The sequence below is a fragment of the Eriocheir sinensis genome, chromosome 17, assembly GCF_024679095.1.
Source record: "Eriocheir sinensis breed Jianghai 21 chromosome 17, ASM2467909v1, whole genome shotgun sequence".
In the NCBI taxonomy this organism is placed as follows: domain Eukaryota; kingdom Metazoa; phylum Arthropoda; class Malacostraca; order Decapoda; family Varunidae; genus Eriocheir; species Eriocheir sinensis.
This window is the reverse complement of record NC_066525.1, coordinates 1,711,937-1,735,329: the sequence shown is the minus strand read 5'-3', so window position 1 is coordinate 1,735,329 and position 23,393 is coordinate 1,711,937. Positions and strand designations below refer to the sequence as shown.

Here is a 23,393-nt window from a genome sequence, read left to right as displayed (position 1 = left end):
GTTGCGATAGCCGGAGCAGCAGTGCACACTTACAAATAATATAACCCGGGACTTCATAGATCCGTAAACATATCGCGTAGTACGTACATGCATGAAAATATAACCTGGTACTTTAAGTTTTAAAAATATTCCTTACAACACACTTAGATATATACATATACGTCAGAACCTTTCCACTTCATTCTTCTTATGTATAGTTTAGTCGCTACTTTTATATATTCCCATGTACCTTAATATTCCTTGGTAACTTGTCGTTAGACGTATAACCCAGAGGCCAGGGAATTGGTACCAGGGAGACTGGGGGAATAAGCTGCTGTTCAAGGCAAGGACTGGAACAACAAGTAAAGGAGAGAAGCAGAGATGAGAAGGATAAAAACTGCAGCGTTTGTATAGGAGAAAAAGAAACAAAAAAAAGAGCACCTGATAGTGGCCTGTGACAGGCATGAAGAGGAGAGGCAAAGGCTATTAGCATCTGTGGTGGAGATCATTGGGGAAGAGGAGTGGCATAGCAGAGTGGAGGAGGAAGACGGAGGAAGAAGTACCGTGTTAGGACCATAAGGATGTAAAGAGGAAGCAGTGAAATTAATACCTCACACAAAAATTTTCTTGGCATGTTGCTGCAAAAAAAGATCTGAGCATGTAGTGAAAGTTGAATGAAAAATGTAATAATGGAAAATAGCAAAAGCGCATAGGTAGGCAAATCAGGGAAAGAAATGGACAGAAAACCTAAGTTCAGGATAAAGTGCTCAGTATTACAAGTGAATAAAGGGCAAGGCAAGGCAAGGCAAGGGAAGGCAAGGGAAGGGCAGGGCAAGGCAAGGGAAGGGCAAGGCAAGGCAAGGGAAGGGCAGGGCAAGGGAAGGTCAGGGCAAGGGAAGGACAAGGCAAGGGAGACCAACGCACAGGGCTATATGGCCAGCCAAGAAGACGAGACGCACAGGGCTGGCCAGCCAAGAAGGCAAGGTCAGGGAACGCACAAGGCCAGCCAGCCAAGAAGACGAGACGCACAGGGCTGGCAGCCAAGGCAGGACAAGGCAAGGGAAGGGCAGGGCAAGGGAAGGGCTGGGCAAGGGAAGGGAAGGGCAGGACAAGGGAAGGTCAGGGCAAGGGAAGGACAAGGCAAGGGAAGGACAAAGCACAGGGCTATATGTGGCCAGCCAAGAAGACGAGACGCACAGGGCTGGCCAGCCAAGAAGGCAATGTCAGGGAGCGCACAAGGCCAGCCAGCCAAGAAGGCGAGACGCACAGGGCTGGCAGCCAAGGCAGGACAGGGCAAGGGAAGGGCAAGGCAAGGGAAGGGCTGGGCAAGGCAAGGCAATTAAGTCAAGGCAAGGGCAAATCAAGGCAAGGGCAAGGCAAGGCTTAAGCATTCATCCTGAACTTAGGTTTTCTGTCCTTTTCTTTCCCTGATTTGCCTGCCTATGCGCTTTTGCTATTTTCCACTATTACACTTTTCACTCAACTTTCACTACATATTCAGATCTTTTTTCCCCAGCAACATGCCAAGAAAATTTTTGAGTGCAAGGGAAAGGCAAGGCAAGGCAGGGGCACCACCACCACCATCACGTACCACCACCACCACCACTATCACGTACCACCACCACCACCACTATCAGGTACCACCACCACCACCACCACCACTATCACGTACCACCACCATCACCACTATCACGTACCACCACCACCACCACCACCACTATCACGTACCACCACCACCACCACCACTATCACGTAGCCTACCACCACCACCACCACTATCACGTACCACCACCACCACTATCACGTACCACCACCACCACCACTATCATGTACCACCACCACCATCACCACTATCACGTACCACCACCACCATCACCACTATCATGTACCACCATCACTATCACGTACCACCACCATAAGTCATCGGCGCATGGCCTAAGACCACCCACATGTTGTCCTAAAAACCACCTATCAACCCAAACTCCAGATTCTCTCTATACAAGGACAAAAAAATGAGCTGCGGGCAGGTAGAATGTGCCAACTAAGATGGCATCATTATAAACATTAACCACACCAGGTCCCACAAAAAAAAAAAACACCAGGTCCTACAAAAAACACCAGGCCCCACAAAAAAACCCAGGCCCCACCAAAAAAAAAAAAACCAGGCTCCACCAAAAAAAACACCAGGCCCCACCAAAAAAAAAACACCAGGTCCTACAAAAAACACACCAGGCCCCACCAAAAAAAAACACCAGGTCCTACAAAAACACACCAGGCCCCACCAAAAAAAAAAACAAGGCCCCACCAAAAAAAAAAACAAGGCCCCACAAAAAAACACACAAGGCCCCACCAAAAAAAACACCAGGCCCCACCAAAAAAACACCAGGCCCCACCAAAAAAACACCAGGCCCCACCAAAAAAACACAAGGCCCCACCAAAAAAAAAAACACCAGGCCCCACCAAAAAAACACCAGGCCCCACCACAAAAACACCAGGCCCCACCACAAAAAACACCAGGCCCCACCACAAAAAACACCAGGCCCCACAAAAAAAAAAGGCCCCACAAAAAAACACCAGGTCCCACCAAAAAAAACACCAGGCCCCACAAAAAAACCAACACGGCCCCACCAAAAAAAACACCAGGCCCCACCAAAAAAACACCAGGCCACACCAAAAAAAAAACCCCCGGCCCCACCAAAAAAACACCCGGCCCCACAAAAAAAAACACAAGGCCCCACACAAAAACACACGGCCCCACAAAAAAAAACACCAGGCCCCACAAAAAAAACACCAGGCCCCACCAAAAAAAACACCAGGCCCCACCACAAAAACACCAGGCCCCACAAAAAAAAACACCAGGCCCCACAAAAAAAAACCAGGCCCCCCAAAACACAAGGCCCCACAAAAAAACACGAGGTCCCACCAAAAAAGCACCAGGCCCCACCAAAAAAAACACAAGGCCCCACAAAAAACACCAGGCCCCACCAAAAAAAACACCAGGCCCCACAAAAAAAAAACCACCAGGCCCCACAAAAAAAACACCAGGCCCCACCACAAAAACACCAGGCCCCACAAAAAACATACAAGGCCCCACAAAAAAAACACCAGGTCCCACCAAAAAAAAACACCAGGCCCCACAAAAAAACACACAAGGCCCCACAAAAAAAAAAACACCAGGCCCCACAAAAAAACACAAGGTCCCACAAAAAAAACACCAGGTCCCACAAAAAAAAACACCAGGCCCCACCAAAAAAAACACCAGGCCCCACCAAAAAAAAACACCAGGCCCCACCACAAAAACACCAGGCCCCACCACAAAAACAAGGCCCCACAAAAAAACACACAAGGCCCCACAATAAAACACACAAGGCCCCACAAAAAAAAACACAAGGCCCCACAATAAAACACACAAGGCCCCACAAAAAAACACCAAGCCCCACCAAAAACACACAAGCCCCCACAAAAAACACAAGGCCCACAAAAAAAAACACCAGGCCCCACCAAAAAAAAAACCCCGGCCCCACAAAAAAAAACACAAGGCCCCACAAAAAAAAACACACAAGGCCCCACAAAAAAAAACACACAAGGCCCCACAAAAAAAAACACAAGGCCCCACAATAAAACACACAAGGCCCCACAAAAAAACACCAAGCCCCACCAAAAAACACACCAGGCCCCACCAAAAAAAAAAACACCAGGCCCCACCAAAAAAAAACACCAGGCCCCACCAAATAAACACCAGGCCCCACCAAAAAAAACACAAGGCCCCACAAAAAAAAACACAAGGCCCCACCAAAAAAAAAACACCAGGCCCCACCAAAAAAACACCAGGCCCCACCACAAAAAACACCAGGCCCCACCACAAAAACACAAGGCCCCACCACAAAAAAAAACACCAGGGCCCACCACAAAAAAAAACACCAGGGCCCACCACACCCACACCCACACAGTATAGATGGGCCACTATCACCCACACCCTCACAGGATAGATGGGCCCATAACACACCCACCCACAGTAATAGATGGGCCATTAACACTGTAATAGATGGACACGAACACACACACCAACACATTAATAGATGGGCCTCTAACACCCACACATTAATAGACGGGGCACTAACACACCCACCCACACAGCAATTTCTACCCAGACACACGGAAGGAAAGAGGTTGGAGGTGGTGTCAAGAGGGAAGACAGACAGCGAAAGCTTAAAGCTCTGAATCAGCTACCTAACGTCACCTTCTGAGGGAAATAAACCGAGACGTGCTAAGCGAATCCGAAACGAGCCATCCAGAGGGAACGAAACACATGAGCGGGAGCGAACCACCAAACATACACAAACTACTTCCTCCCTTCTCCTTTGTTGTTTACTTGCAACAATAAACTATCAATCAATCAATCAATTATTCACCACACAACCATAACAAACAAATATCACTAGCCTCCCCCCCCCCCGTGAAACTACTAAAAACTGAGAATGGATACAAAACGATAATAAAAAATGGGATAAATCAAAGGAAAATGAAGGAATTGAACTCTTAAAATGTATACAAACAAGCTGTACTGCCTGGGGGTTGGGATGGCATGCTCCTCCCTTCTCCTTTGTTGTTTACTTGCAACAATATACTATCAATGAATCAATCAAGCTGACTACCCACATGCTGTCCTAAAGACCACCTGAACTCCAGATTCTCTAAATGAGGATAAAAAAAAATGAGCTGCGGGGAGGTACAATGTGCCGACTAAGAAACATAAGAACGAATTAAAAGTAACCAATCACAATCAGGAATGTTGGGGCAAGAAAGGTAAACCACAAAGGATCACTGGCAGGACACGACACATCACAAATAAGGTTACAATGTATCAACTATTGCCGGGGGATGCCATTACAGTGTTATCTCTCCCATCTCATTGCAGAGGTGTTTCGGTTCAGGCCGGACTGGAGTGGGTGGGAGTAGGGGAGAGCCGGTATGATTCAGATACTTTTTAGAAAAATATTTTTAGAAAAAGAAGTTTAAGTAGTAGTGTAATTTTGTTGATCTCAAAATGTTCCTCCATCCTTTGGCTCTTTCGGCTGCTAATATGACACTCGTAGTTATTTCCAGTTTTCAGACGTAGGTGGTGAAAGACAAGTTTCTAAATCGTCCGAATCATCCCCACCCGTGCTGATGGTTCGGCCAGGGAGGTGGGATATGGTACGGACACTCAATACTCGCCATAATATTAATATAACTTAAGTTTGATTGGCTAATAAACAAGATTATATCTTCTACAAAATATTTATATAAGGACAAAGTATCCTCTCAATATTTAAAGGGGAAAAAAAATAAAAGGAGAACTATAAGAAATATCTCAAAACTTTTGGTATTATGGCTTCCTTCTCTTCTCACAAGCATAATATCTGAATATAAATCAACCAAATTAAAAATGTGTGGTCACACTCCTTTTCCAGCACAAGAGCCTCGGTGGTGATCGTGTTATACGGCAACACCTTCGCCGAGCATCGCTGCGTCACCGAAATAACTTACATCTCGCTAATTGGCACGTTTTTGAAGCGAGAGCTTACGATACACCCTGACAATATTACATACGAGATGCAAAAAAGCATAAATTAGGACTTGCAGCGAAAATAACAGCTCTGAGGGCGTGGTTATCCCTTTGTGGGCCAAGGCAACAAAGTTTTGCACATTTGTAGTGACGACTAGCCTGGTAGAGTCAGAAGTGATACAAAGCGTTACGGGTCAAAAGAAGGAGAAGAAGAATGTTGATGTGACAGGGAGACTGACGGGCCCATTGCGTTCATATATACTATGTTCATTCATATGTCCATTTGGGACTGATCTTGAAAAAAATAGTTGAAAGTTGTTTAGGATGCCTGTGTGGAGGCTTATTCAGGTGTAACGGTCCGAATGTGAGTGAACGAGAATGTGAGTAAGTCAGTGGGTAACAGAGTAAGTGTGAGCGAGTGGGAGCGTGAATGAGTGAAAGAGTGAATGGGTGGCTGAGGAATGTAAGTGCGTAAAAGGTTATGAGAAGATAACACGGCGAGCGAATGAGCGAATATATGAACGAGAGTTACTGAAATCCCTCATCTCAAAGCCTCGAACCCCTCCAAGAAACCAATAACTAGTAAGGTAGGTAGGGTTTGATTGTAATGCCGAGAGGGAGTCACGTGAAGAAGGGGGAGGAGCTTAGCGAGGAGCAGAGGCGAGAAGGCGAGGGCAAGGAGGCCCACGAGTCAGTGAGGAGACAAGCACCACTGCAGCAGGAGAAAAGACCGAGAAGCTGGCTGGTCGGAGATGTGTCCGTCTCTCCACTCAGCCGCCGACCCACACACCACCCACGGCCTGTTGTGTGAGGCGGGCTTGTCAAGAGACGAGCAGCAGGAAGCAAGAAAGGCAGCGAGTTGGAGTTGAGTGAGAGGTGTCCATCTCTCCACTCAATCCCACCCACCCACACACACACACACACACACACACACACACCGAAGAACCACCCACGGCCTGCTGTGTGAGACTGACTACAGGATGGGAACTTGTATGGCGGGGTAACCAGCCCCTCGACTGCCCTGGGGGCCGAAATACCACTGCCCAAGCTGCTCCCTACATCAAACGGCGCCCGCCTCTTCACACCACCCGAGCCGCTCAGTCTCCTCATCAAGCGGCGCCCGTCTGTCCATCACCCGGACCGCCCATTCCCATCGTGGACGTCCCCTGCCGAGCCCGACACTCACGCCAGCTCCTGCTTCTCCGCCTCCAGCAACCAGAGCTAAGCATTCTGTGTATTCCCCAAATCTCCCTTGTGCCGGTAGTTAGTTAGATTAGAGGCATACAGCCTGTCAGTGTTATTTTTTTTTTAGTACTCCGCTAACCTTTGAAAAAGGAAACCAAATACATATTTATATACAACCTTACTGTGAGTATTATTTGGAGCCTGTTTTGCTGATCATTTGAGATTACTGAACCCTTACACATTCGCCCCCCCCCTTATCACCATCCAGTTTCTTAATGCTGTCTCACGTGGTTCACACTGAAATCCTCCCACCTTCCATAATTAATCACACAAGTAACGCCCTTCTGGACTCAATCCTCGGAACGAGTGTTCACTTGTCCTGAAGCCTTCCCATCCGGGACCAGCGCTCGACGACTACCACGCTACCATACCATCACAACCATAGTGGTCGTCAAAAAGGGATGTAGCTTTAATTATTTTCTTTCCACGCTACACAGGGTAACTCTGGGGAAGGGTGTGTGTGTGGGTGAGGAATGGTGTGTGTGTGTGTGTGTGTGTGTGTGTGTGGGAGAGAGAGAGAGCGAGAGCAAGAGATTCACCCAGTCTGATCATGTTTGACTTGTGATAGCCGGCCATACCTTCCAGAAAGAGAGGAGGAAGTATGTTTTTAATTCATTAGACCAATCTACGGGTATATCTGGAACCTCGCACACCACGGCTCCCATCCCCATACTTGGCGGCCATACCTTCCAGAAAGAGAGGAGGAAGTATGTTTTTAATTCATTAGACCAATCTACGGGTATATCTGGAACCTCGCACACCACAGCTCCCATCCCCATACTTGGAAGGGACAGTAATTGCTTTAGTTGGCATAACTTTTCTGGCCCAGCAAGATGTGATACTCTGCCTCAGGTGGCAGCTGAGTGTTATTTATCCACTGCACCACTAAGCAATGTGTGTGTGTGTGTGTGTGTGTGTGTGTGTGTGTGTGTGTGTGTGTGTGTGTGTGACATGAAAACTAATATATTTTCAATATTTCTTTATTGCTTTGTATCACTTTTAATGTTAATTAATTATTTTGAAATTCAAAAGCTAAAGCTAAATATATAAGTAATTGCCAACTTCATATCAAAGGTATGATAAACTGCATGAGGCTTTTTGATTTTTGGTTTGATCTTTACAACTGAAAAAAGAATTACTTCAGGAATATTTTTTCAAAAATACAATTTAAAGAAATAGTTTAAGAGCAGTTTCAAGCACTGTCTTTTTCATTATTGTTGTCAATGACAAATAAATCCACAAAATGTACAATACAAATGTGCAATACGTTATATACATGTTCAGAAGTGCTTGTAAACTCTACACTATTTTGACTAGCCTACGTTATACACCCAATTTGAGACCTGGCGCAGCACCTGCCCCATCACCGGCAATATTCATCTGGCGGTGCAACAAACTTCCCCACCGAACACCCACCCCCTGGACCCCCTCCAATGACCGGCCACTGTCCTGCCATGCTGTTAATACCACCATAATGTAGGACAGCCAGAAATGACTAGAAAATAAAAGCAGTGACATTATTCTGCCACAGTCACAGTAGCTAGATGTACAGGCTCTTATGTAGCGATATACAGACACTCTCACAGCCTTAACAAAAATATGATTTGCTTTGAGTATATGATATGCCATAATAAGTCGTTTCTAGCAATCTCTGGAATGATCCAGAATGTGTTACAAATTAAATACAGAACCCATTTAAAGTGGACACATTTTGAAAGCCACTCCTTGCTGTAAATTTGTGCTGTGTTAAAGTTCTTGAGCTGAAAGTTACCCTATGGCTTCCACCCCCTCGTGTCAATGGATCAGTGTGAAAGAAAGGGAGTGAGGAGGAATGTTACATTTTAACACTTGCTGAAGACCAGATGTCAGCATGCTAATCTATCTCCTTTCAAAACTTTATATTTTTGAGTCTGGGGTGACAGTGATGAGGGGCGGGGTGGGGCTCCTGGGGTGTGCCGGGGAGGGGGACGGGGAGCTCGGACTCTTCTTCACAACCTTCATGAGTGCTGTGTTGACCAGGAACTTCACCGTGTCCGATAAAAGTATTTCCTGGCTCTCCAAATAAGTCCGGCTGTTCTTCTCACACTCGTCAATGAAGTATCTGGAAAGGACAAGACACATTCATATTGGTGACTAGTGATTGTTGTTAGTATTCAAGAAGAGAGAATCGGGACACCTCTCCACCTGTGATTGACCTTTCTTTCAGCTGGGAGCCTTGTCAAACTATCCCTTGGCTTATAAAACTACTCAAGGAAATATACCATTTACCGTTTATGAGATTTCAGGCCCTGCTCCGCCACTGATGCAGCGCTCTCGAGGGCCGTCAACAATTACGACATTAGCCTCAATAATAGTCTTCGATGCACTTATTCTCAAACATAGCAGTGAGAGTGAGTGTGTGTCTTAATTGCTTTCACGAATAATATCAAATATAATCATTAGTTCAGTTTTCATGTCTGATATTTTCATTATAGTATCATGGACAACCTCTACGAAAGCCTTATCAAATGTGGGTGCGTAAGACTAGGAATGTTTGAGAATAAGAGCCCTGCACTGAGAGAGTTCTGGCGTACCTGTAGTTGACCATGATGCCGCAAGAGTTGGCCAGGCCTCGGGGTGACTGGTCTGCCTGCCAGTTGATGCGCCACATGACTGCACCATTTTTCAGGTGGAAGTTTGCTGAAAGGCACAAAACACAGATAGTTACCATAAAGGAAAATGGGACAACAGGAATAATAGACTCAAGAATCCCTCTATAGATGTTGCAAAATTATACTCTCGTTGTACTTATACTTTGCATTTTTCTGAAGCAATATTGGGTACTATTGAGGAGAGGCCAGCCTATGAATTTTGAGATCCTGCACAAGTCTGACCTCAAGAACAGAAGATGTACTATAAACAAAGGAGATAGTAATGTGATAAAATATAGCATAGCAGTATTAAAAAAATGTTTATGAAGTGTTAGAAACAGAGGAAGAATTAGCACTGGACCAGGCAAGATAGGGGAAGATCATCACAAGTCCAATCCAACAGTAAGAAAAGACAGACTATAAACAAAGAAGAAAAAGAAGATAGTATTGTGATATAAAATAATGCTTACCAACAGAGTCAAGGGCATAACCTCGTCTCTTCTCAACCACAAGATAGTAAGCACAGAGCCGCATCAGGGGGTTCTCCAGGCAATCCACCAGCTCGGCCGACTCCATCCAGCCGTTGGTCGTGAACAGCTTGCGGAGGCGATCATATATGGCAGAGGGCGTGTCCACCTCCAGGCAAACTTGTAGCTCCTTCTCCTCAGCCTCAGTGAATATAACGACCTCCCCTAGAAGATGAGACTTACTTATGAGACTGTCTATACAAGAAAGAGAGGTTATTCTTCGTTGATTTATACCATAAGGTGCTGGCAATCATGTGTTTGAAGATACCCTAAACTTAACCTAACCTAACCTACCAAACCCCAAACAATCACTATAGGTCTTGACAAAGAAAATTCATATATGCTTCCTTACTTATGAGACTTTCTATACAAGAAAGTGAGGTCATTCTTTGTTGATTTATACCAAAAGGCACTGGCTATCATGTGTTTGAAGATACCCTAAACTTAACCTAACATTACCTAACAAAACCAAAACAAACACTATAGGTCTTGACTCAGAGAATTCATATATGCTTCCTTATCAATGAGACTTTCTATACAATAAAGTGAGGTCATTCTTTGTTGGTTTATACCATAAGGTGCTGGCTATCATGTGTTTGAAGATACCCTAAACTTAACCTAACATATCCTACCTAAACCCCAAACAGTCACTATAGGTCTTGACTCAGAAAATTCATATATGCTTCCTTACTTATGAGACTTTCTATATAAGAAAGTGAGGTTATTCTTTGTTGATTTATACCATAAGGTGCTGGCAATCATGTGTTTGAAGATACCCTAAACTTAACCTACCAAACCCCAAACAGTTACTATAGGTCTTGACAAAGAAAATTCATATATGCTTCCTTACTAAAGAGACTTTCTATACAACAAAGTGAGGTCATTCTTTGTTGATTTATACCAAAAGGCGCTGGCTATCATGTGTTTGAAGATACCCTAAACTTAACCTAACATTACCTAACAAAACCAAAACAAACACTATAGGTCTTGACTCAGAGAATTCATATATGCTTCCTTATCAATGAGACTTTCTATACAATAAAGTGAGGTCATTCTTTGTTGATTTATACCAAAAGGCGCTGGCTATCATGTGTTTGAAGATACCCTTAACTTAACCTAACATTACCTAACAAATCCAAAACAAACACTATAGGTCTTGACTCAGAGAATTCATATATGCTTCCTTATCAATTAGACTTTCTATACAATAAAGTGAGGTCATTCTTTGTTGATTTATACCATAAGGTGCTGGCTATCATGTGTTCGAAGATACCCTAAACTTAACCTAACCTAACCTACCAAACCCCAAACAGTTACTATAGGTCTTGACAAAGAAAATTCATATATGCTTCCTTACTAAAGAGACTTTCTATACAACATAGTGAGGTCATTCTTTGTTGATTTATACCAAAAGGCACTGGCTATCATGTGTTTGAAGATACCCTAAACTTAACCTAACAAACACTATAGGTCTTGACTCAGAGAATTCATATATGCTTCCTTATCAATGAGACTTTCTATACAATAAAGAGAGGTCATTCTTTGTTGATTTATACCATAAGGTGCTGGCTATCATGTGTTTGAAGATACCCTAAACTTAACCTAACCTAACCTACCAAACCCCAAACAGTTACTATAGGTCTTAACAAAGAAAATTCATATATGCTTCCTTACTAAAGAGACTTTCTATACAATAAAGTGAGGTCATTCTTTGTTGATTTATACCATAAGGTGCTGGCTATCATGTGTTTGAAGATGCCCTAAACTTAACCTAACATTACCTAACAAAACCAAAACAAACACTATAGGTCTTGACTCAGAGAATTCATATATGCTTCCTTATCAATGAGACTTTCTATACAATAAAGTGAGGTCATTCTTTGTTGATTTATACCAAAAGGCGCTGGCTATCATGTGTTTGAATATACCCTAAACTTAACCTAACATTACCTAACAAAACCAAAACAAACACAATAAGTTTTGACTCAGAGAATTCATATATGCTTCCTTATCAATGAGACTTTCTATACAATAAAGTGAGGTCATTCTTTGTTGGTTTATACCATAAGGTGCTGGCTATCATGTGTTTGAAGATACCCTAAACTTAACCTAACCTAACAAACCCCAAACAGTTACTATAGGTCTTGACAAAGAAAATTCATATATGCTTCCTTACTAAAGAGACTTTCTATACAACAAAGTGAGGTCATTCTTTGATGATTTATACCAAAAGGCGCTGGCTATCATGTGTTTGAAGATACCCTAAACTTAACCTAACATTACCTAACAAAACCAAAACAAACACTATAGGTCTTGACTCAGAGAAATCATATATGCTTCCTTATCAATGAGACTTTCTATACAATAAAGTGAGTTGTGTGATACTGATGCTCCCTCTTTCAACACACAAGTGCATCTTACCTCTCTGTGCCTGTGCCATCATGCCATTCAGCCACTTGACATAGCCAGGAATGGGTGAAAGACTGGAGAACTGATTCATATTGGGAAACTCCGCCTTCAGTTCATGTACCACTCGCTTGATGAGATAGTTCCCGAGTTCAATGCCCTGGAAGTAGGATAATTTAAGTTTTCCAAGGCTTGACTCCACTCTGCCTAGATGGTAATGATGCTTTGATGCTCTCGATAATAGTTAACTGAGGTGAATTAGTGTTTTTTTTATATAGAAGAAGAATAATTTAAGTTTTCCAAGGCTTGACTCCACTCTGCCTAGATGGTAATGATGCTTTGATGCTCTTGATAATAGTTAAGTGAGGTGAATTAGTGTTTTTTTATATAGTACAGGAAGCAGCTCAACGGTAAAAAAAAGAACTCCCCTAAATCAACTATAGCCAGTCCAACCCCATAAAGGAAAAAAAGGACATTACACGAGAAGAATCAACAATGTATACACTCCATTACTTTCAGACATACAGAGCAATGGGCGTTAGTTACAACCATGCTTCACACACATTTCTCACCTGTAGTCCTTTTTGAGTTGACGTTATGGAGTAAAATATCGCTGTGTTGATGAGGGAAGGGTTCTCAAAGTCTTTCTTCATGCTCTCCTTTTCTGTTGCCAATACGAGGGAAGAGTTAATGATGTCATGTTCACGGAAAGAAATAAGAACCTAAGCTCACATTCTGATAACTGTTATGGTAAGAGTAAGGTAAAGTTGGGGGCACATGCTCTCAAAATCTTTCTTCATTTTCTCCTTTTCTGTTGCCAATACGAGGGAAGAGTTAATGATTTCATGTTCACGGAAAGAAACAAGAACCTAAGCTCACATTCTAATAACTGTTATGGTAAGAGTAAGGTAAAGTTGGGGGCACATGCTCTCAAAATCTTTCTTCATTTTCTCCTTTTCTGTTGCCAATACGAGGGAAGAGTTAATGATTCATGTTCACGGAAAGAAACAAGAACCTAACCTCACATTCTGATAACTGTTATGGTAAGAGTAAGGTAAAGTTGGGGGCACATGCTCTCAAACTCTTTCTTCATTTCCTTCTTTTCTGTTGCCAATACGAGGGAAGAGTTAATGATTCATGTTCACGGAAAGAAACAAGAACCTAACCTCACATTCTGATAACTGTTATGGTAAGAGTAAGGTAAAGTTAGGGGCACATGGTCTCAAACTCTTTCTTCATTTCCTTCTTTTCTGTTTCAAATACAAGAGGGAAGAGTTATTGCATATGTCACAGAGAGAAACCCAAACCTAAGTAACTGTTCATCATCATCATTTCGTTTAACGTCCGTTTTCACTCTTCCTGAGCGGTTGGACGCTTTATGGCTCTCCTCCATCCTACTCTGTCTTCTGCCTGATGCTCATCCAATCCCATCAATGCCAAGTCTTCCTGTATACACCTTCTCCACGTTTTCCTAGGTCTACCAACTGGCCTCCTTCCTTCTACCTCCAATCTCTCCAAGACTCCCAGCACTGTATCCTCACCTGCTCCAAACCTAAGTTCACACACTGATAGCTTGTATGGTAAAAGTAAGGTAAAGTTGGGGGCATACGCTATAGATGCGCATGGTATAGAAGGACAATTACATGAGCATTAGCAACTTCAAACAGTTTTCCATGCCAAGAATTTACAACAAGTGAGGTCAATGCAATATAACAACCAAGAATCATGAGACACTAAACCCACACTGACCTATTGATGACGACCTCGAACTCCGAAGGATCTTGCCCATCGAGCATGAGATTTCGCTGGTGAGGAAGATGTGCAGGACAACCAGAGGCTCCTTGGGCATGCAGGAGTGGGTGAAGGTGAAGCAGCGGCGGTAGGGGCCAACTCGACGCTTGAGATCCGCCCAGTTGCGCACGGGGTGGACCGCCTCATACTCGGAGATCTAAGGGATGAAGATTAACCTGGTAGCAGCGACGGGCCAAATTTGTGGCTTTGCCGTGTAGCAGTGACAGGCCAAATCTGTGGCTTTACCGTGTAGCAGTGACGGGCCAAATTTGTGCCATGATATAAACCCCCCAAAATAGATGATACATAAACTGATCACAAATGCTCTGATATATATTATGAAATGGTTTGTGTGAGTGATGATTTTTTCTCATTTTTCTCACTTAAAGGGACCATTAAGAAACACGATCCCTGCTGCTACCGAGGAGGAGGAGAGCTTGAGGAACTAACCTCTATCTATCTATATCTCCAGCGCCTTGCTCCCTCACAGCGGCAGAAGTGTCTCCATCTCTCCCTATTCTGGCACTCCTCATCACACTCAATCCTGCTACTTCCGACTCTCTCACTCCAATACTAACTCACCTATTGATCCACTCCACAGGCGGTCTCTCCCTGTTCTAGTACTCCCTCTCATCACACTCAATCCTGCTACTTCCGACTCTCTCACACCAATACTCGTGCACTCCACTGATCCACTCCACAGGCGGTCTCTCCCTGTTCTAGTACTCCCTCTCATCACACTCAATCCTGCTACTTCCGACTCTCTCACACCAATGCTCGCTCACCCTACTGATCCACTTCACGGGCAGTCTTTCCCTGTTCTGGTACTCCCTCTCATCACACTCAATCCTGCTACTTCCGACTCTCTCACTCCAATACTCGCGCACCCTACTGATCCACTTCACGGGCAGTCTTCCCCTGACTTGCCCTCCCTCAAGCCATCTCTCATAGACATACAGGAACTCACCTTCTGTAGAATATTGCACGGCGAGTCCCAGGTGATTCGCTGTACCTCCAGAAGGCCGACCGTGAACCACAGCGACAACAACTCCCTCAGGACTGTGTCGAGGGACTTTAGGACGGCAGAGGGTGTTGGGTCGGAAGCCTTGGTGTACAGCGTTGCCTGAAAATGTGTTGGTTCACAGGTTATTTTATGATTGAGTAGAGGATTGTGGCCAACGTTGCCAAATTGTCGTACTCAGCCACTTATATTTCCTGACTTCCTACCCCAAAACTGTCTTCTGGGCTCAAATAACGAAACTCATGTATAGTTATTGTTAAAAGAGTTAGATCCTGATGTTTCTTGGCAATAGCTAGGCGTCAGAAAACAGTAAATACTATGCTTATATTTCCCGACTTCCTACCCCAAAACTGTCTTCTGGGCTCCAATAACGAAACTCATTTATAGTTATCATTAAAAGTGTTATATCCTGATGTTTCTTGGCAATAGTTAGGCGTCAGAAACCGGTAAATAATATGCTCTGAGTACGACAATCTGGCAACGGTGATTGTGGCTCTGTTAATGATACGTCTGGTGCTTTCAAAATCTGACCATTCCTCTCTGGTTTTTGAGGATTTTAAGAATAGTAAAAGGCCTGGCCACTCAACACATATTTATCATTTCTCTTCCACTGTCTAACTTCCAACCCTACACTGCATGAATATATATACACACTAGACATGGAGTGTGGATATCGGGGATGTAGATTTCTGTTTTTTGAGCATCGTAAGAATAGTTGAAGGGCTATCCAGTCAATCTCTTCTATAGCTTTCCCTCATATACTCTTCCAGTCTCTTAACTCCTTGAATATACACACTAGACATGGGGTGTAGATATCTAGGACATAGATCTCTGTTTTTTGAGCATCCTAAGAATAGTTGAAGGGCTATCCAGTCAACACATCTATCATTCCTCTTCTTTAGCTTTCCCTCACATACTCTTCCAGTCTCTTAACTCCTTGAATGAATACACTAGACATGGGGTGTGAATGTCAAGGGAAGGAGGGTGTGTGGACAAGTACAGTCATCCCTCAAATAGTACGGTTTCCAATAGTTAGGTTTCAGTTTTATACGGATTGTTGTAGAAGATCTTTTAGGATTTTTAAATTTCCTGCTCGTTGGGAAATTTAAAAATCCTAAAAAATCTTCTTAAAACGTACATAAAACCAAAACCGAACTATTGGAAACCGTACTATTTGAGGGATGACTGTAGTGTGGGTCGTTACTGAATAATCTCTCATACTTAGAGTAACTATTTGTATCTGTTTTCTGAGGACTGACAAGAAAGAAGGAGTAGATAAGATAACAGTTCACATATCGATCAAACTCCTTGCCACACGAATGATACAAAACATCACCTGTAAAATAACTCACCAACAAGTCCTGTCGCATGTCCACCAGGAACTTGACGCCCCCTGAGAGCCGGGATATCTGAGAGAAGACCCAGTGGTGCGGAGGCTGCAGGGACTGGCGCAGACGGTCCTCCCAACGCAGCAGCTGGGCGCCGTTGTCACCATTCCCTCCGCCAACCTGCAGAGAACGAAAACTTGTGATACGCATTATGACCAATTTGACGATACTCTGAAGCCTTTCTTTTGATTACGAACGAACAGCGTTATATATTTTCCCTTGTATTTATAGGACGAAAACTTGTGATGTACATTTTGATGAAACCCTGAAGCCTTTCTTTCTATTATGGACAAGTGGAAAGTTTATTTATTTTTCCTTATGGGGTTGGACAGGCTATGAATCTGTCCCATTGTTGGTGATTGTACACTCTCTTTTCGCTAATGCTCATCCTTCTCATGTCTCCACTCACCATCCCCAGGTCTTCCTTGGTCTTCCAGCTGGTCTACTCCCTTCTACCTCCATCTCCACAGTTCTCAGTACATGGCCCTCCTCTCTCCATCCCCTAGTAAGTTCCATGCCATGAGCTCACCAATATGCAGATTAACAGGTCATCGTTCTCATGTCTCCACTCACCATCCCCAGGTCTTCTTTGGTCTTCCAGGTGGTCCACTCCCTTCTATCTCCATCTCCACAGTTCTCAGTACATGGCCCTCCTCCCTCCATCCCCTAGTAAGTTCCATGCCATGAGCTCACCAATATACAGATTAACAGGTCATCGTTCTCATGTCTCCACTCACCATCCCCAGGTCTTCTTTGGTCTCCCAGGTGGTCTACTCCCTTCTACCTTCATCTCCACAGTTCTCAGTACATGGCCCTCCTCCCTCCATCCCCTAGTAAGTTTCCATGCCATGAGTTTACCAATATGCAGATTAGTACACAAGATTGTTTTTCGTTCCTTTTACTTACGACTGGTTTCTGTTGGATGAGTTCCTCCACTACGCGATGGTCTGTGGACAGCGCTGTGGCCATGTACAGCAAGAACTCGGAGCGCTCGTCAGTTCCAAGCTGGGTGTAGTAGTAACACATATCCCGCATGTCCTCCTGTAGAGTGGGGTATTTATTAAGTGAGTGGTAAGTTTTAAATCTATCGATCTATATTTCTTGCTTCCCCATCTCTCTACAATGCCATCCATGGGGTCAAGACTGCAAAAAGAGTGTATCAAGGCACCTTTCCACCCGAAATTGACCTCTCTTTTGGCCACTCTATGCTAACGTCTTGTGGGAGCGGCAAGTAGCGGGCTTTTTTTTCTACACTCTATTTGCTACCCTTGAGCCATCTCCTTTGTTTGAAAAAAAATAATAAGGGCTAAACTCACATCGATAGCTAGGGAACTTGTTTTGGCATCCCTCTTTGACACAGCTTGCAACAGGGAATCTTTGGTAGCCTGGATGAGCCCCGAGGGAGAGCTTGGTGCTGGCGGGGAGGACGGGGGCGAGGGCATGGGTGACGGGGTGAAGGGCCGGCTGCTGGAGAAACTGAAGGAGCCTAAGGTGATGGGGGAGAGGCTGACCCCGCTCCGCACGATGGGAATGGGCGAAGACTTGCTGCCCCAACTGCTGCTGGTTGGCCTGGAAGAGAAGGTGAGGTTTAATACATGCTATGGCAGGAACAAAATTACGTGTGAAAAGGGAAAGGAGAATGGAGAAAGTAACGCCGAGGGGAAAGAAGATGAATAAGAAGGAGGTGCGAGAAGGAAACACCGAGGGAAAAGGAGATTAATAATAAGGAGGCGCCTCATAATTCCATGCCCCCCCCACCCCCTCATAATTCCGTGCCCCGCCCCCGACTCACTATCTCATGCCCCGCCCCCTCGCCTCACATCTACTGCCCTGCCCCCCCCCCCTCGCCTCACAATCACGTCCCCCGCCCCCCGCCTCATCATCGTGCCCCGCCCCCCCTCATAAATACGTGCCCCACCCCCCGCCTCACAATCCCGTGCCCCCCCACCCAGGTAAGGCGGCCCACCTGTGCGAGGGTGAGCCCGGGGAGCTGGAGGCCATGGCGGCGGTGCTGGCTGTCCGTGCCTCGCCCACGCCGTGCTCTACAAGCTGTATTAAGGTCCGCAGGGTTCCTTGGCTCCGGGATTTGCACGTGTACATGTTAATCAAGGAGCTGCTGGGTGATTTGGGGTCCGGGCCGCCTCCGCCTCCTCAACGGCACCTGCCCACCCACTTCGGCCCATAAACATTGTAATTTTCGTGTTATTTCTCGTATTAATTGTCTTTTATTTAATCTCTACTGTAAAGAAATAATGCCCTACTACTGTAATTTAAGTTTTAAGTACGTAATGTGTTTAAATGTATAGTTCTATACCGGCCACTCCGGCAACTGTAACACACATTTCCCACTAAGTACTCCCGTGCCATATTACAGATAGAGTTAATAGGATTTAATTGAATTGAAAGGAGATAGATTTAACCTCATATTTACTGGATAATGTGCATAAAGAGTTTTGTTTAAGCCGAAGTCAGTCAGAGCCGAGGCCTTCCCCGTTCACGTTCAGGCCAGCCCGGGGAGGGAAGCCGAGGGTTACCTGCACACCCTCAGGTAAAACACTTGATTAAACCTTTGTGTCAGTGTGTCCGGCAGTCGGTTGGTGTCCTGGGGTTAGCTGAGAGTCCAGGCTGCTATGAATGACAATGCAGGGCCGCTGGAGAGAGTTAATTGGGTGTTTTTAGGGATAAATACTGAGGTTATACTGCGAGGTTGAGTCGTGGAGGGCGAAACCACCCATTTACTTTAGGAGGGTCGTGGATGGCGAAGACCTCCCGTTAGTGAAAACAACAACAATAAAAAATTAATGTACCCAGAAATTAATAGTCACTGTCGCTGAAATGGGCCGCTCAGGTCACCCAGACATTAACCTTATAGCCTAAAAAAGAGCAAAAGTTGACCCACATCCTCAATCTTCTCGGGGCTCACACATCCACATTTGCTAAGACTTTCGTATAGAGGTTTTGAGCATTTCGATGGACAGTTTTATAAGCCTAGTAACAGTTTGACAAGGCTTCTGTGTAATGCCAGGTTAAGTATGGAATGTACACAGGATCACAAAAGTAGGTATAAGTTATGTAAGTAATTTAAGTGTCTCCCTGCGACCGTTAGACTTCCGCATTCCGTTACAGATTTTAATTACTTACAATACTTATACTTTTGTGAGCCTGTGTACATTCCATACTTAACTTTCTGGCATTACATCTGCATCATGAACCTGAAAAAAGACTCCTAAGAACCCGACTATCCTCCTTTGTGGCCTTGGGAAATATTTATCGTGATCCGAAAGCGTCTCAGAATACGTGTCGAACTCACCACCTCTGACGTCACTAACACACCTTTCTCACCTGCACTAATAACTCATCTAACACCTTGTACTCACGGATGAAGCTGTAGAGACGCCATGTTCGTGTCGTCTGCTGGTTGACAACTGCGTATGTGCCTCGGCCTGAACGGACCCACGTGGAGTCATGTTGAGAAGTGTCACAGTCTTGGCGGCTTGTCTTGGCTCTGTTGGATGTCACGAGTTTCTCTCAGCCTCGTATTCTTGGACGCTTTTGACTCCCACAGTGATCATTTACCAAGGCCGCAAGGCAGATGAGTCTGGTTGTGGTACGAAGGAAATGAATCTGGTTGTGGTACGAAGGAGATGAGTCTGGTTGTGGTACGAAGGAGATGAGTCTGGTTGTGGTACGAAGGAGATGAGTGTGGTACGAAGGGGATGAGTCTGGTTGTGGTACGAAGGAGATGAGTCTGGTTGTGGTACGAAGGAGATGAGTCTGGTTGTGGTACAAAGGAGATGAATCTGGTTGTGGTACGAAGGAGATGAGTCTGGTTGTGGTACGAAGGAGATGAGTCTGGTTGTGGTACGAAGGAGATGAGTCTGGTTGTGATATTTTCCGAAGGCCGCGAAGGAGATGAGTCCGGTTGTGATATTTTCCGGTCACAAAGGAGATTAATCGGGTTCTCGTAAGTGCTTTTCCACGTTCAAGGTGCAGAAACTATCACTAGCCTCATGAAACTACCCATGGATATACTAACAACACAACCTCGACGAAAGCCATATTAAATGTTGGTGTGTGGGTGTGGGTGTAAGCTCCAAAATGGTTAAGATGTATGGTGACAAGGGCGTGTGCTAAGCTAACACGATTCCGACCTTGATAGTAACATTGGATCACTATAGCTGCGCGTAGCCTAGGTGCTCATCTCCGTGGCATTAACCCAACCTAACCTTTCCACTTATCATTATTATTATTATTATTATTATTATTATTATTGATGGTAGACTTGCAACTGACCCCTAATCTTTATTGTAATTCTACCTTAAGCAGTTAACATAAAAGTAGTAGTAGTAGTAATGATGATAATAATAATAATAATAATAATAATAATAATAATAATAATAATAATAATAATAATAATAATAAAAATAAATGTTCAAGTATTATTTCACTCGTTTCTAAGACTGTAGGGAGAGCATTGAAAGACCGGGGAAAGGAACTCTACAGTAGATCACAAGGCTTAAGTAACAAGAGCACAGTATTTACTTTACCGAAGAAATACTAAAGTCTACCCAACATCGAGGCAGACAAGGCTGCAGTTTCTCTAATGTGCCAGTAAATGAAAACCGGCCGCCTCTTACCGTAGATTTTCACGCGGGCTGCGGCGACCTTCATGAATGACTGGGTGGCTGGGTACAGGACAAACAGGCGCCAGCAGTCCGCTTCCCCCGGCAGCGAACAGATGGTATCGGATCGGACCGCCGAGGCAGTTACCAGCGCCGCCAGTGATTGTCAGGAGGCGCCACCGCTGCATAAGGCTTTACGACTCCCTGACGCCAATACTGAGCCACATACCAGCCACGTCGAGGGTCCTTGGCTCCCCCCATCATTGCTTCCGACGCCTGGTTCACCCTAACGAGTTCATGTTAATGCTTCCTTGGGCCTTGGCGGAGTACAGTGACAGAGGGGAAGCTTGGTTAGGTTATGCAAGGCCACCCCGAGTGATTTCCTTTTTCCACTGTCATTTTAGGTTCTATTTGCGGTGTAGTTTAATAGATTTTCTTCTTCCTACTTTTTCTCCTTCCTCTTTTTTTCTCCTTCCTCTTCTTTCTCCTTCCTCATTTTTCTCCTTCCTCTTTCCTTTTTCTACTTTTTCCTCTTTCTCGTTCCTCCTCCTTCTCCTTAAATCCTTCTTATCCTTCCTTATCCTCTTCGATCTTAAAGGCATGTAAACTATAAAGAATTTACACCATTAGATCATTGCGGTGTAGCTTGATAGGTTGGAAGCTCGTATATGCAAGCCCATCTCTAGTCCTTCCCTCCCTTCCTATCCTCTCTTCGTTCTTGAAAGCGTGGAAGCTATGAAAAATTTGCACCTTTGTCATAATGCCGCCTCCCACTCTCCCTCCTTCCCCTCGTCCCGCAGTGGCGCACAAATTAGCATGCTCAAGATTCCCCGACGCATACTAAGGTGAAGCAGATTCGGGTATTAGCTTCAGCCAGTTCGGGGCGGTCATGCGAGGCTGAATGAGGCGGTGTCCACTTCGGAAGGTTCGCTATATGTTGCGCGCCCATATTTGCTAGCGGTAAGAAGGCAGCCACGTTCCGCACCCCCGTTCTTGGCGTGGTTGAGATAATGGTGTGTCCTCCCGTGTGTTTATCTCGCCTTATGATAGAGTGTGCACGATGGGATGCCGTACATAGATGAGCGCCCAACGTAACCAGACTCGCACCCACCATATTGTACTCATCGGTTTCAGGCCCCCCAAACTATCATATTTTACTCCTTCATGAACAGTCAGTGTCGTAAAATGTCTGAGAAATAAGAACTATCAACTAACGGCTTACACACCAGCATTTGATAAGGTTTTCGTAGGGGTTGTGTTGGTAGTATTTCCATGGGTAGTTTTATGAGCCTAGTGATAGATTAACAAGGCTTTTGCATCATGAACGAGAGCACTTATGAGAACCCTTTGTGGTCTCGTCCCCACGCAGATAACGACACTCATGCATCGTGAAGTCGTTAGTTATTGATGGACTTTTTGCAATACTTATAGGTCAGAAAGCGGAAAATCAAGTATTACGGTCATATTTTATAAAACATTTCGTCGCCCAAGCTCACACATTTGACAAGGCTTTCATAGTAGTTTAGGACATTTTCAGAGGGGCTTCTATGACTCTGGTGGTGGTTTGACCCTTCCCCGTGACCCCGACTCGCGCACTCGCCTCTAGTCAGCCAAGAAGTCGCCACCACAGAGACAGAGACCGCTAGTTAAAGGCCACCACAGTCTCCTTCAGCACTTCTCACTAGTATGTTATAAATCGGCAACATCCAAGAAAGCAAGAAAAAAAATATAAAAAATGAAGCAGGTAGAGAAATGATTAAATTAAGAGACAAAAGGATAAACGAGCGAAGAGGAAAAAAAAAACACGACAGGGAAGAGAGAAATAGGAAGGAAGGGATGGAGAGAGAGAGAGAAAGAAACACAGAGACAGAGAAAAAGAGACAGTAGGAATGAGAGGAGAAGAAAAAGGCAGAAAGGAAGATGACAAACAACCACAAGAATCACGAGAAAAAAATGCAGACAGATAGGAATGCTAGGCTAGGCTATGGAGGGGTTAGGTTAGGTTAGGCTATTAAGGAGGGCATTGCAGTCTCGGTGTGTGTGTGTGTGTGTTAAACTTTGATCATTTTAACCCTCTTACGAATACAAATTACCGTGACATTTTATTAGTTTGGTCGTTATGCACGGGAAAAGAACTCTGGGTTTCGACAACACGAATGAGAACTTTAATATTGAGGATTCATAAACTTCAGTAGCGGTTTGCATCGGCCTGAGAACAAGAGTCAATGAGCCGATT

The 23,393-nt window shown here is 44.6% G+C and overlaps 1 protein-coding gene across 2 annotated transcripts; it reads right to left on the bottom strand.

Annotated features, from left to right (window-relative positions):
* Positions 1-8,410: 8,410 nt before the first annotated feature.
* LOC126999709 (malonyl-CoA decarboxylase, mitochondrial-like) lies at positions 8,411-20,075 on the bottom strand. 2 transcript variants are annotated; one of them, XM_050862469.1, is made up of 11 exons: positions 19,913-20,075; positions 17,852-18,104; positions 17,442-17,576; positions 16,500-16,655; positions 15,094-15,249; positions 14,085-14,283; positions 12,908-12,999; positions 12,351-12,495; positions 9,873-10,094; positions 9,346-9,451; positions 8,411-8,873 (listed from the first exon to the last, which is right to left on the bottom strand). In XM_050862469.1, exons 1-11 carry the CDS (start codon positions 19,933-19,935, stop codon positions 8,669-8,671), a joined length of 1,692 nt encoding a protein of 563 aa, XP_050718426.1. In that variant the 5' UTR covers positions 19,936-20,075; the 3' UTR covers positions 8,411-8,668. The 2 variants fall into 2 exon arrangements, with proteins under 2 accessions (XP_050718426.1, XP_050718425.1); XM_050862468.1 differs by lacking the exon at positions 19,913-20,075 and adding an exon at positions 18,502-18,707.
* Positions 20,076-23,393: the final 3,318 nt, after the last annotated feature.